The sequence below is a fragment of the Xiphophorus couchianus genome, chromosome 10 (genome assembly GCF_001444195.1).
Source record: "Xiphophorus couchianus chromosome 10, X_couchianus-1.0, whole genome shotgun sequence".
NCBI classification, from domain to species: domain Eukaryota; kingdom Metazoa; phylum Chordata; class Actinopteri; order Cyprinodontiformes; family Poeciliidae; genus Xiphophorus; species Xiphophorus couchianus.
Genome location: NC_040237.1, coordinates 8791322 through 8805181, shown reverse-complemented (window position 1 = coordinate 8805181; position 13860 = coordinate 8791322). Strand labels below are relative to the sequence as shown.

At 37.5% G+C, this 13860-nt stretch overlaps 1 protein-coding gene across 6 annotated transcripts in view; it reads right to left on the bottom strand.

The window, feature by feature from the left end:
• Positions 1-13860, bottom strand: part of sdk2b (sidekick cell adhesion molecule 2b) — a 346369-nt gene that overhangs the window by 68193 nt on the left and 264316 nt on the right. For all 6 annotated transcript variants that reach the window (XM_028029735.1, XM_028029738.1, XM_028029736.1 and 3 more), the window contains exons 8-16: positions 12644-12727; positions 12311-12505; positions 10589-10705; positions 9072-9239; positions 8650-8752; positions 4548-4724; positions 3581-3717; positions 2084-2231; positions 575-715 (exon numbers count right to left, since the gene is read on the bottom strand). In XM_028029735.1, coding sequence (XP_027885536.1) covers positions 575-715; positions 2084-2231; positions 3581-3717; positions 4548-4724; positions 8650-8752; positions 9072-9239; positions 10589-10705; positions 12311-12505; positions 12644-12727 — 1270 coding nt within the window. The remainder of the gene's footprint in view (positions 1-574; positions 716-2083; positions 2232-3580; positions 3718-4547; positions 4725-8649; positions 8753-9071; positions 9240-10588; positions 10706-12310; positions 12506-12643; positions 12728-13860) is intronic.

Below are 13860 nucleotides of genomic sequence, written 5' to 3'. Positions count from 1 at the left end.
TTATATTTTACATAATATTCTAATTTACAGATGTGGTAAAAATGTGTTTTTGTTCCAAGTTTCTTGCTCCACAGACAAGGACATTGCAGTATTTAGCTGCAGTACACCTGTCTTCCTTCTAGAGGGGGACAAAGCACCAGCAAAGCGGCACCTTAAATCCCACAGGCAGCTTTGATTTTGTCTGGAAATCACCTGCGGTTTCATTTGGATGTAATGAATAAAAAGTCTGACAGAGACCCGAGCTAATTATATGTTTAGAGGATTTACAGTCACTTTGGCTTATTGCATACTCTGTCTATTAGAGTCACAATGTTTGCTCAAGTCAGCCCAGTAATTAAAGGCTGGTTGTACGTCAGATAAAATATTTTTCAAGTTGCTTTGTTAACAGAGACAAGAGGGTTTCATGAGGAAAGAGTAATCTTATACTGTGACACAATGTGCTATATATAGATTTTAACTGTCTGTTTATCCAGAGAAGTTCCACCAGACTAAAATTTGACTGCATAACTTCCCAAGAATGTGGAAAAACAGGCAAAGAAGGCAATGACATGTATTAGGGTGGGGGGGATTTTACCGGACGATGTAGCCTCTGAGGATGCCGTTCTGGTGGCTTTCGGGCGGAGGCTGCCACTGGATCATAATGGACTGGTTGGTCCTGCCGCTGGCAATGACATTCTGAGGAGGGGCACTGGGGGGCTCTTCTGGGAGAGACACGCTGAAGATCACATACACACATAGAGAAAATAAGATGACAGAGAGAAGATTGCCATCATAGAAACAGATCCTTGAAAATCAAGCTGTCATTTATGTAAATTCATTTGCTTAAAGGTGTTTACTGATGCTTCCTAGTATTTGTAATTTGCTCATTTTTATAAACAAACACATAGGGCACCAAGAAACGCAGAGTTTTTCCCTCACAAAGACTCTGTTGTGCCTGGGGGAGAGGACGGAAATAAGAGAAAGGAATGAGACAATTAACAGCGGCCAACTGGACGCATGTAGGGCTTTGTGCTGGGCCAACTGTAATGAACGGGAACAGAACCCTTTCCCCCCACCCATGGGTTTCCTCTGGGTAGAGAGTTGGCAGTGTGGTGAAGCATGACTGGCTGGTAAAGCGAGACCAACAGCGGTTGAGGAATAGCTGGCTATGTGAAGCCACAGAGATGACAATGCTGATGTCACCTCAGACCCGGATCATTTCGTACGAACATTACAGGAAGGTTTATTCGGAAGCACCTCAGTATGAGCAAAACATTGTATCTTAACACAGCAGCCACAAAGCAAAGGACTTCAAGATGATGTAGACACGACAGCCTTCGCAGTTATTGACTCCACTGGTGTAGATTTGTGAAAAGGAAAATCAGCTTTTTCTGTAGTGGCATTATCACACAAAGGAAATATCCCTCCATTTGATCACATGTGTCCAATATCACAGTGGCAAAGCACAGCTTGGAAGCAATATTTGGTGGGATATATCTTAAGTGGCAACCATGTAAATTTCGTATGCCAGTATTATTTTTTATGAATATTTTTTGTGGTCAAAATGCTAAACCAGATAAATACTAGAAGGAACACTGCAAGGAAGAAAGCGAAAGAACAGATGAAGAAACTGAGGTAATACACTATATGGTCATCACAATATTCCACCCGTCCATCTGTGCTTCCTTCTTTCCCTCCCTGCCTCCTTCTGTTCATCCGTCCGTCCGTCTATCCTAACTATCAAAGGTAGCTTGTTTTGGTGCCTCTTTCATTGTCTTGGTGTTTGTTTGTTCGAAAGAAGTGAAGTATTTGGTATTTGTTTGTTTCTGCTGAAACCATGACTCCAAAAGGGAAGCACATACCAAATACTGATTCAAAAGTACTGTTACTTTTACTTGCCACAGCTACCAGGACTGCAGAGACATTTGAAGACGGGTAAAACTTTTGAATGTCTTAATAATAAAATATTCTTTAAAATGTGTTCAAAAGTGCAGCATCATGATGAGGTTCCCTCGTAGGAAAAATTTATTTTATGATTTGTTCAGTGTTTGTTCTAATAAAAGGAGAATACTGATGAACAGAAAAAGGTCTGTCCTTCACTCACCGGTCAGTCTCCTTGCTGAACTGCCCCTTCCCGACATCATTAACGGCACAGAGGCGGAACTGATAGGAGCGGGCCGGGATCAAGCCATTCACTGTCACTGCTGTGGACTCCGGTTCAATATTGGCCAGCAGGATGGCCCAGGGAGCATCTAGAGCAGAGAAAATGGAAAAAAACAGAATCCACATGACAGCACACAAACACACACATTCATTTTCACTGTTCCAATCACCTAAAACATAATAATGATAATTTTAAAAAAAACAACAGATTTATGACTAATTGTGTTATATTAGCGGTTTTGAGCTCATCTAAATCTACTTTAAATGACATACAGCAACTTCCACACTTGTGTGCATCTTTGCTTAGATGTGCAAAATTAAAATAAATTAATCTTTTACTGCAGTAGAATCATATCATCGCATCATACAACCCTAATGCAAACATTTCCTGTTTGATTTAATTTACCGGTAAGTTGATAAAATAAGCTAAACAGATGGGTCACATCTGATAAACTTGTTTTACCATCCACCACTGAAATACATTTAATTTATATCAAGCTCACAGTGATATCAAATCTTTCTGCTACAGGAATGTCACTCTTTGCTATAGTTCTCCCACAGGGACTTATAAAGATTTTTTTTAACCTTTCTAGCCATCCTTCTCATTGGGCTGATTGGATAAAATTGGGTCCTCTTCAGGTCTCATTTATCATGATTCCAGTTGTTTTAAACTTTTTAATTATATCTGTAGAAACTAAAGTCTAGACCAGCAGCCATTTTCTTTGAACGGTTTTCTGATTTATGTAGCTCAGCACCAATCTGTGTCATTTGATTGGCATGTTCCACTGTTTTTCTCAATTTGAAGATTGACAAAGAGAATTTGGCCATTGTGTTAAGTAATTTTTACACACTAAAGAAATGGGAAGTAATGGATTACAAGTTGCAAGATTAACTTAAATGAATGAAACAAAAACTTAGAACTAAGTTAAGCAACTTATGAAACAATAAGTGTAGCATTGGTATTCATTCAATAGTACTCATTGTAACTAATATTTTTTTCCCTAAGTGGGATGCTTCTCCCACTGCATAAATGCACTCAAATTAGTGATGGATTTAAAAGAAAAAAGAACAGAGTGAGGTTCTACCATTGCTTCCAGTTTTAACAGGAGGATAGTGTTAGAAACGGCCAGAATAATCCTAAATAATTATTCTTTAAATTTTATTTGAGCCACTCATAAATTCTTTGCAGCATTTAGTTTGCATTTTAACGTTGAAGCAAAAACATCGCAGGAGTCTGTCTCCGTGCATGGAAATGCACACGAAACACCCAGACCCAAATGTGAAACATTTTCTATCTTTTCAAGTCTGCATCAATGATCCCATGAGCCAAGGTCCCTCTTCCCCCAAACCCAAGTCAGAATAAATAATTTAGAGGTAAACTGACACAAGGAGAAGTGAACTTTGAGAAGAGTACAGAAGTGGACTGGTAGAGACTTACTGTTTTCAGAAACCTCCAGGATATAGCGTATGAGAGGACTGTTCCCATCAAAAGGCTTGGCCCAAGCCAGGTCTATGGCTCTTTTTTCAGACTTGCTCAGCACTGCAGAGGGGTTCTCTGGGGCGTGTGGGAGCTGCCTGCGCGGGGGGAGAGATCAGAGGACAACTTTGATAAATAAAAGAAATCTGTCTATCAGAGCAGTTTGCTTCGCTGCCTACATCTCCTGTAGATGCCCAAAGAAAGAGTCAAATCTTTCGCAACAGAGACGTCAGTTCAGAAAGGTGATGAAATGTGACTTGACAAGACAGCAAAGACGATTCCTTGTCAAGATGGACACGCAGGCAAACAAAACGAGATGGATATTACTGGAGGTCGGGACGGGAAATGAAACGAATGGCATTAGGAGACAGATAGGAGGAAAATGCACAGACAAAGACGTGAATAAATGAGGCTAAAGCTGAGGATCATTAATTCATTCAGGCATAAATTCAGATAAGCGCAGACAGATTCATATATAAACCTTAAAGCGACGGATGGATAGTAACTCAGAGTAAAAGCAGTAAGCCAACAAGGGAGACAGTACTGTAGAGCGATGGAGACAGAAACAGTCACATTCATATTCAGTTTAACCTTACTGCAGTGACTCACTGGTGAAATGACGGGGAATAATAAGACTTTACAGAAAGAAGAAAAAAAAACAGTACAGTACTGTATAGGGGAAGGGAAAAAAAGTGGGAGGAGGGAGTCCACCAGGGGCTGGAGAGTGTCAGGTGAGAATGAGGACAAGGGAGGTGAGGAAGAGAAGGCGTCATTTAAGTGGAAATGAGTCAGAGATGTCGATAAGAACAGGCAGGACAGTGGGGTGTCGGGGACATGTTCCTTTCTGCTACTTCACATCAAAGAATTTTGACGACAAGAGTGTAAGGAGAAAAAGATAAGGAGAGATGGGGAAGAGGGAGGGGTTTACCTAACACGGAGGTGAGCGCTCCGGGAGTCGTTGCCTCCGACCGAGGTGACTCTGCACGTGTACGTGCCGATGTCACCCGACCAGGTCTGGGAGATGTGCAGGGTGCCGTCGGCGTCCAGGCGCATTCGGGGGATGGCTTGCACGTTGATCAGAGAGTTGTCTTTTTCCCAAACATGCCTGCAAAACAGACTCTGGAATGTTACACTGCTGTGCAGTCAAACAACACAAATCAAAATGCGACATTGTTGAGATTTCTGAGCCTCTGTGATCATTATTTTTTTGTTTGTTTGTTTTTGTTCCATTCTTAGATGATGAAGAGATGAATTAATCAGACTTCTACTGCCTTCTACTTTCCAATTTTCCCTCTGACTATACACACACAAGTTCACGCCTGTACACTCTATTTTAACTCAACCTCTACATCTGACAAATACTGTGTGTATATATATATATATATATAAAATAAATAACAAAATAACAAAAGAAGTGTGGAATCAAAGAGAAAATAAAAAAATACTATGATCTTCATGCTGTCCAGCACAGTAAGGATGACATTATTCTTTAACTGATGGTTACAAACAATAAAAATACATTCCAAGAATATCTTTGGCAATTTATCTGGATTTAACAAAAGATAAACAGTCACAGAATTTGATTGGTTAAACCTAACTCTAGGTTAGACCTAGAGAAAACTTTTTTGTGACATTAGTAAATAATACCGGTATTTTAGAGAAACTAATTCTGAAAAAAAAAAAATCCCTAATTGTTCCTCATTATGCCAAAAGAAATGTAATTTTATCTAGGTAATCACTAAACATCTTAGTCAGAAAACCTTTTCTGAATTTATTCCGGCTATAACTTGCTGTTTCAAAAGTTAAATGACATTGGACAAATTTTGAATAAAATAAATATTTCAACAATGACAGCCAAATTGAATCTATTGTTTTATCCTTCAAACTAATAAAGTCTCAAAGTTGGAGTGGGTGCATTAAGCACTTTTAGACAATTTCAGGTTTATTGCACAGCCAGAAGTAGATGGCAACAGCTTAATATACTTTTTGTTTATCTTTATTTCCAAGAGTGGCACAAATAAGCTCAAGTAAACCTATCTTATTGCTGTGACTAAAATAGATGAAGCATTTGATGTGCTTCCAAGGTTCCGGCACAGTTTTCATATTGAGTTCATTGTTTCCTACCTTCGAACTTCTGCAACTCTAATTCATCTATTATTCCAGTAGAAAATAGAACAAAGTCTGCAAAAGAAGAGGCTATTTGTTCTCTTGTTCTTCCTTTTTACATTTTTTTTTACTTTGGCTGTTTCTAACTAGACATAAAATATTTTTTAAGACTTTGAACATATTAATGCAAATTCCAAACTTTTTAAAGAATATGTACAACGCACTAAATTTAAGGATTCATGGCCTTTGGAAGATAAATAAAACCACAACACTATAAGTCCTCTGTCAGAGTTTACAGTGGGCTCTTTTTTCAATTCATCCTTTTAATTTAATTACTGTTTTGAGATGACTTTTAAATACAGTGCAATTTGTGTTTTTATTATGCTGGTCAAGCTTGGGCAAGCAGCTATTTTTCAGTAGTGTTCAACTTCTGGAGATCTTATTTGATCAATTTTTAAGTGTGGCAAAGATACTCATACTGTAAGGAAGAGGAAGTCATGGAAAAACTGCTTCAGATTAATTTATTTGACAAGAACTGTTATGGGAGCAAATACGTATGTTAACAATAGTTTTATTAAAAACAATTATCTCTTCACAGAAGTTTTTTTTTGTTTCACCAAATGAGTAAATTCAAAATTGAATTTTGAAGATTGTACTTTTCTGAATTTTATCAGTTTTAGATTGTGCTACTCCAATAAAAAGATAATTAATTTGAACATTTTTTGCACATCTTTAGCAAACAAATAAATCTGAGTTTTAATAAATTGTTCAGCAACGACTACATGTTTCACTGCCTCAGAAAGATGTTATTTAGACTTTGATTTGCAGTCTCATTTGAGCAGCCTAAAGTCAGTTGTTGCAAAGCCGATCTTATGTCTTTCTATGTACTAGAAAACCAAGTAGTTACTGTCTTGATTTAAGGTTGTAGTTAAAAAGTCTGGGCAGGAGGATTGTTTGATGAAAAATTGAGGACACTACACAGCAAATTATTTGAGATTAAAAGCAAAGCAGTTGATATTTTTCAAATTGCATATTCAGGCTGATTTGATTTAAATATGTGACTTTTAAATATTAAAACAAAATCTCAACTTTATTTTATGCCCACTTTGGTCTAGTTATGTATTAGACAATACAATTTTGTTGCCACCTACATCAATGCAAAACCTCGACATCCATATCCCCATCAGTCATACACAGATGACTTTGTCATCTTCTATTTAGCTGTAATCCAAGCCGACAGTGTTATTAGTGAGCCGTTTCATCCTCTTCCCACAGTCTCCTCAAACTTACCACCAGAATTGACCTGAACACTCACTGGAACGCCTAATGGCTGCATATCAAACAGCAAATCCGCATTCATCATAACTACACAGCACAGAAGCAGCGTCAGATGTAGCTTTCTCGTTTGAGTATAAAAGAGAGAAAGGAGTCTATTGATCAGGAGTGAAGTTGGGCACAAGGCAGGAGTTCAGTAATCATTCTGCTGAAAGACTCATGTGTTTCACTGGATTGATAGCAGTGGAGGTATGTGGTAAACACTTCTGTCATGCACAACTTTCTTTTGGTTTCTAAATGTGTAAAACTGTATGTCACGCCCTTATGGAGTCACTCCATACGCCCTTCACAGTAAAACAGTTTTAACAAGATAAACTAAAAAAAAAAAAACTTGTTCAATTTACTTAGTACAAATTCCACAAAACTGAGTGATGTTCCGTATATAAATGGAACTTGACAGTATTTAATAAACCGAATCAAAAATACTTTGTAGATCCAACTTATGTGACTTAAGTTAATGTGGCAATCACTGAATTTCGCTGTACTTATGTTTTAGGAACGATATAGTAGTAGTAGCCTTAGTTTGACTTACTAAACAAAGACATGTCAATAGTTTTCACATATTTCACATATTTTGAGTAAATTCAAATTACACCAATTTTATTTTGTGGAAAAAACAGCTATTACCAATAAAACAGCACCGCAAATAACAAACTGGTAAAGGATTGTAGCATAGCATATTGTTGCATCAAAACAACAGTTTTTGTGACTTTAACGAGTAAAAAAAACCTAAGTTAAACTTACTAAAGTGTGTTATGTTTGATATAATTTTTGAGTGTAGTTCTCATTTTTTGAGTGTAGTTTAACAACAAATATTGTTATTGTTCAAAAAAATCTAATATTTTTTCTGCTCTTTTGAAATACTACTTAACTTACACTACCTACTACTTATCAAGAATTGTACAGTTGGTGAATTTTTCAGAAAAGAGTAAAAATGTTCTGTTTTGTTTTTTTTGGATTTTTTTGTCGGTGGTGGTAAATATATTATAAAACAGACATTCAACACAAAATTAAAAATCTGATTTATACTTCATGGCAGTTCGTTACCCAAAAAAAGGCTCATGTCTTAACACCAAATTAATAACAAGTAATATTATTGTTCATAAAACCTAAGTTATTTTGAAATACTGTTTACGGCGAATGGAAGCGGCAGTTATTTTGAGGTGTATAGTAATAGGTGCCTTCCATGCATAGAAATGCCTTGCTTAGCAAGGCATTTTTATGCCCTCCTTTGCATTGCTGTGGCAGGCCCCAATTAGGTGATGTCTGCTGGATTTTATTTACAGGTATAAAAGTAAAAGGGTTCTAAATACATTTCAGATATATCTTTGAAAAAAAAATCTAAGTTTTGTATGCTTTTACTTCTACTAAAATCACAATAAAATACCTTCTTAATGATTATTTTAATATCAAAAAATGTGAAAAATTTGGATAGATATGAATTCTTTTGCGACGCACTGCTGAGGTTATTTATTTTTCCAGAGAGAAATTTTATACCTTCAGTTCAAGCAACATTCTGGGAAACAGAAGCCATATTGTCTCCAATACAATGCGTCCATGTCTCCACATGTTTGTGAACAGATCCTTACCTGATAATTACACTAGGGTCATGTGTGACTCCACAGGTCATAATGGCTTTGGTCCCTTTGATGACACTCTGATCCTGTGGGGGTGTCGTAATCCGAGTGCGAGCTGTGGAGACAAATCAAAGACGTGAGAGAATACAGGAAAGCCAGCGGAACGTGCTTCCTCAAATGAGCAGGGTGAAGAGAAAAAGAAAAATCCCCAAGAACTTCAAAATGAATTTCAGAAAGCTCATTTCAGTTAAACTGACAAGTTCCAAATGAAGAAACTAAATGAGTGTTTCACAAACCATGTTTTATTCATACTTCTTAATAAAATGATCCAGCTTTTGCACCTGTTGCATTTTTTCCCTCACTAGGGTTTAAAGGTTTCCTGTAAAATATTCTGCATTAAAAGTGTGTTTGGTAATCACTCCCTAAACACTTACCCCAGACAATGAGGTCAGCAGATGCCTCATCGATGCCCCTCGAATTACTTGCCATACAAGTATAGGTCCCAGCATCAGAAATGTGTGAAGGTGAGATGAGCAAACTGCCCGACTCGAGCAGAGTAAACCTGGGCAGCTGCACAGAACCGCTGGCCAACACACGCTCACCTAAGGTTATTGAAAGGCAGAAAAGCAGAAGAGTGAGGAGATAGAAGATAAATAAATAGAGAAAAGCAACAGACAGAATGATAAATGAAATATATATCTATAGGAGATATACAGTATATATATATATGAGATATATATAGGAGATATATATGCACCCTGCGTATCTCGGGTTGCTATCGGGATGCAATATATTTTCCTGGCAAAACTCTGCTGAACCAATTTAATCCTAAAGTAAGTCACTGAATAATATATCTCCATATGTAACTGATAAAAGAGTCATGCAAAAATACATTCAAAAATGCAATATTTCAACTTGTACTTCCTGTACTGACAAAAGAGTGGCTTTAATATAGAACTTGATCTAAATAATTTCCAGAGGTGATTAGTAGCTATTTACATTAACCCTTACTTGAATACGTTTGTAAAAACGAGTACTTTTTACCTCTACTTGAGTTGTAATAATTTTTGAAGTAATACTATTCAAAAATGAACCAGACACACACCTGTATAGTTTATTAGTTTATGTTACAGTGAGACGCCTTGCTCGTACGCAAGCTTTGTTGTTCTTGTGTTAGTTTCCATCAGCTGTGCTTGCAGTGGCTTTAGGAAGTCAAGTGAATGGTCCCGGTAAGTACTTTGCACGGCATTGCACATATGTTTACTTGTCGATACTTTCCCAGAATGCCTTGCAGAGGTGATCAAAATGTGTCATTTTGTGGGGGAAATCTTTTTATTCAATTATAATCACATTTTCTGTCAATTTCTGAAATCTGGCAACACATTTCCAAAACATAAATTTTCTTCTATTGAAGTTATTGTTTCTTGATTTGTGAGAACTATTTATTCACAATCTATACATGTATATACGCAGTCATATTTGACTAATTAAAATATGTTTCGATTGAGGCTCATTTGTCAGACTAAGCATATTTTGAACATAATCTTTAAGCAGGTTTTCAACATATTTTTCATAAGGCCAACATTTTTGTACTAAATATGTTTTTATTGGTCTGATGCAATACTATCGAAAAACTAAAATGTCATATTTTAGTTATTTCTATGTGGAAAATCATCATAATAAGCAAAAACCAAGGCTTCAAAACATCTCTGTGTAATAATCAATGTAATATGCTTTAGCAAATCAATTGAATTACTGGAATTACATTGCAATACATATGCCACGAACAGAGAGGAGCTTTGTGTCACTTTAACAATTCTGAAACACAGTACCCATGAACCTAGAAGAAAACAGGGTAGCTTGTAGATGTAAGAGTGACATAACAGTCATTGTAAACTCTATACTGTATATGAACTATATAGGCGTGTACATGTTTGTGTGTAACGGAGACCTTTCTGCCAGGTTATGGCAGGCCTTGGAGCTCCTGAGGTCTCACAGTGCAGGATAATTGACATCCCGTCAATCACCGTGCTGTCAGAGGGTCCGGCTGTGATGTTCGGTGCGATGCCTGAGGGGAGACAAAACACATGCACACTTCAGTCGTGTTACTTCTAAGCACCAACTTGCTGCAACAGAATGTTTAATTTGTGCTTTGTCCTACTAATTTGAAAAGAAGCAACACTGCCTTCACCCTCCTGCCACTACCGTGTGCCAACTGTCTATGCACAGCAAGATAGAAAATATATGGGAAGGAGAGGGAGAAATAATCTGAGCATAAATGGAAAGGGAAGGCATTTCCAAGGCAACTAAAATCCTTGTGTGTGATGTGCAATAAATCATAGCCCCTTATGGAATGACAGGGAACCATATCACTCCCAACAGAAAGGATGCATTGGGAGTTTGTCACAGGAGCGGAGTAAATATCCAAGCAGAGAAGACGTGGAGACATGGATGTATTGAGAAAGAGGAGAGCGATGAGATGAAATCTGAGCGGAGGTAGGCAAAGAAGAGGTACCAACACCGCGACAAAAGAAATAAGGACGAAAGGAGTGATTTAGTGACTTGGAATATTATGAATTCTGATAACAAGACGCATCATGGAGTGAAAGCAGCAGGAAAGGAGATGCAGCGAAGAAAATTAGATGTCAGAAACTTGCAGAAAAGATGCACAGCTAGAGTACAATTACCATTGATTTTCAAATTCCTGCAGTGTCACGAGCTCAGACAAAAAAAAAAAAAAATATGTGGAAGTTATTTCCGAATTAGGAGAGAGGCAGCAAACATGGTTCTCAATGACGGGTTTCTGTATTGTAAGCTTAAAATGTCATGACAATTGTCAGTCCATCCATCATCCGTCATCCTCTGCTTTTCTGACGTCAGGTTGCAAAGTACATTTTCATACTGCGTCCTTCTCCTTCTACATGTCATCCTTCAGCATGGCAATGCATCACATAACTTCCAGACATATCTATATTCAGCATTTAGGTTTCTTTTTGTTGTTGTGTTGATTTCATCACAAATGAAATAATTTTCAATGTTTGTCAATGTGCTTTAAAGTGTTTAGCATGCTAATGATTTTCCAACATAGAGCAAAAGAGCCACAAAAATGACAAGGACGGATGGGTGGATGGACTACAGGTGCATATCTACCTTATTTTATTGGCTGCCATATATTTATAGAACATAGCAGAAATGCATATAAAGGATTCATTTAGCCCCACTTTTCTCATTATTTTTATTTTTTTTTTTTTTTACCCCTCCAAGGGGTCTTTTGTGGGCTCTAGTGTCCTTTATATGAAAGTAGGCTGACAGGAAAGGGGGGAAGACATGCGGCAAATATCGTTGGGTCCGGGAGTCGAACCCGCGTCGGCCGTGTCGAGCACTCAAGGCATCCAAACATGGGTCGCGCTATCCCCTACGCCACCACGGCATGCCCCTTTTCTCCTTATTTTAAGATTTGATCGCATTTCTACTTTTTGTAACACAATTACACCTCATCATCATCCCTGAATCTGACAAAGGGCTTAAGGGAGCTAGATGGAGATTTAAACTTTAAATATATACAAATTAAATAAATAAATAAATATGAGTTTTATCAAACTAGCTTATTACTTTTTTAAGACCAGTAATTATTCTAGGAAGCAATTTGATGAAGAGCTCCCAGGCCACTCACTGGTAACAGCCAGGTAGGTGTTTGTCTGAACTTCTCCTGCCGAGTTCCTGGCAAAGCACTGAAACATGCCGGTGTCATCAGGCAGCAGACCGTTGACCTGCAGGCTCCCCCCCACCAGGACTCTGTACCTCGGCGTCTTCACTGGATCGATGGGAAGGGCATCCTTGTACCAGACGATTTCTGGCTGGGGAACTCCTGCAGAGAGTCGACAAGGATTTGGATTACAGACAGCGGGTTACAGCCGCCCTTTCAGTATGACTTCATTTAAATTCAGAAACTGTTAAACAGGTCCACTCTGAAAGGATTTGTCAGATAGAATAAAGCCATACTCACCCCTTGCTTGACAGGGAATGTCCACCACCTTCTCCATCTCAGCCGTGATGTGTTTCTCTGGTTCTTTGATAAACTGTGGCGGCTCTGACAGATCAAAAGCACAAAAAAAAAGAAAAAAAAAGAGGAAAAAATAAGGAAAAATGAACACACTAAAAAAAACATCATTACCACAGCTCAGAAAATATGTTACAGAATTATAATTTGATGTGATCATAAAAGAATGAGTAACAGAGAAAGTGAGATGCAATACTACAACAAAACTGTCCAGCTGTTGGATCATAAAGCTTAAACAGAAAAAAAAAAAAAATCCACCACAAATTCAGGCTTCTCCTTAAAAATGAGCTGCGAAAGCAAGACAGGTGTCAAAGTCAGCAGTATTAAGGTAAAAGTTCACTCCACCTCATAGCTTGAAAACATCAAAGTGTTTCAGTGGGATGGAATCAAAGTGACTCAAGCAATGCTATTAAACTGTTTCTTGAGGGCAACCATTAGCTTCCCTCCTATTTAAATCAATAATGTTTTTTCTGTTACTGCCTCATGAGCTCACAGTCAAGCTGTTCTCCGTGTAACCAAGTGCGACAAGAGAGATTTGCATCAAATTTCGGCCACATCCTTTCTCTAAGCCAAAATGCAATGATTATTCCAGTAGCGCCGCTACATGCATATGGTACTTGCAAATATATTCAATACACCTTCAACTTTTTCACATTTTGCCACATCACAACCATAAACCTCAATGTTTTTGTTGGGATTTTATGTAATTGACCAACAGAACACAGTGGCTGAGCAAGACTAGCAGCAGCACACAAATCAAAACTATATATATAAAAACCTAATTAAAATTCAATAATACATTTATTGAATATATTAAATGGTTAAAAAAAGGAAAATACTAGAATGAATTTGCATGAAGTCCTATTAATTCTGACATAAAATATAAGTTTTAGCCTCCCTGCTAAAACAAATGCAAAGCACCAATGGCACAATTTTAATGACTATTTTCCTTTTCCCCTTGTTTTGGTCTATAATAAAATCCCAATATAATAGGCTGATGTTTGCAATTCTCATGTAATAAAACTTCAAACATGTCATAAGTCAATGGAAAAACTGCTTGCAACTCTGATTGTAATTTACACCAAGGAGTATTAGGTTCAGAAACTTGCAATCAAAGGTGTTAATTTTTTCACGTGCTTCAAACAATCCTGGACAGGGTGGCA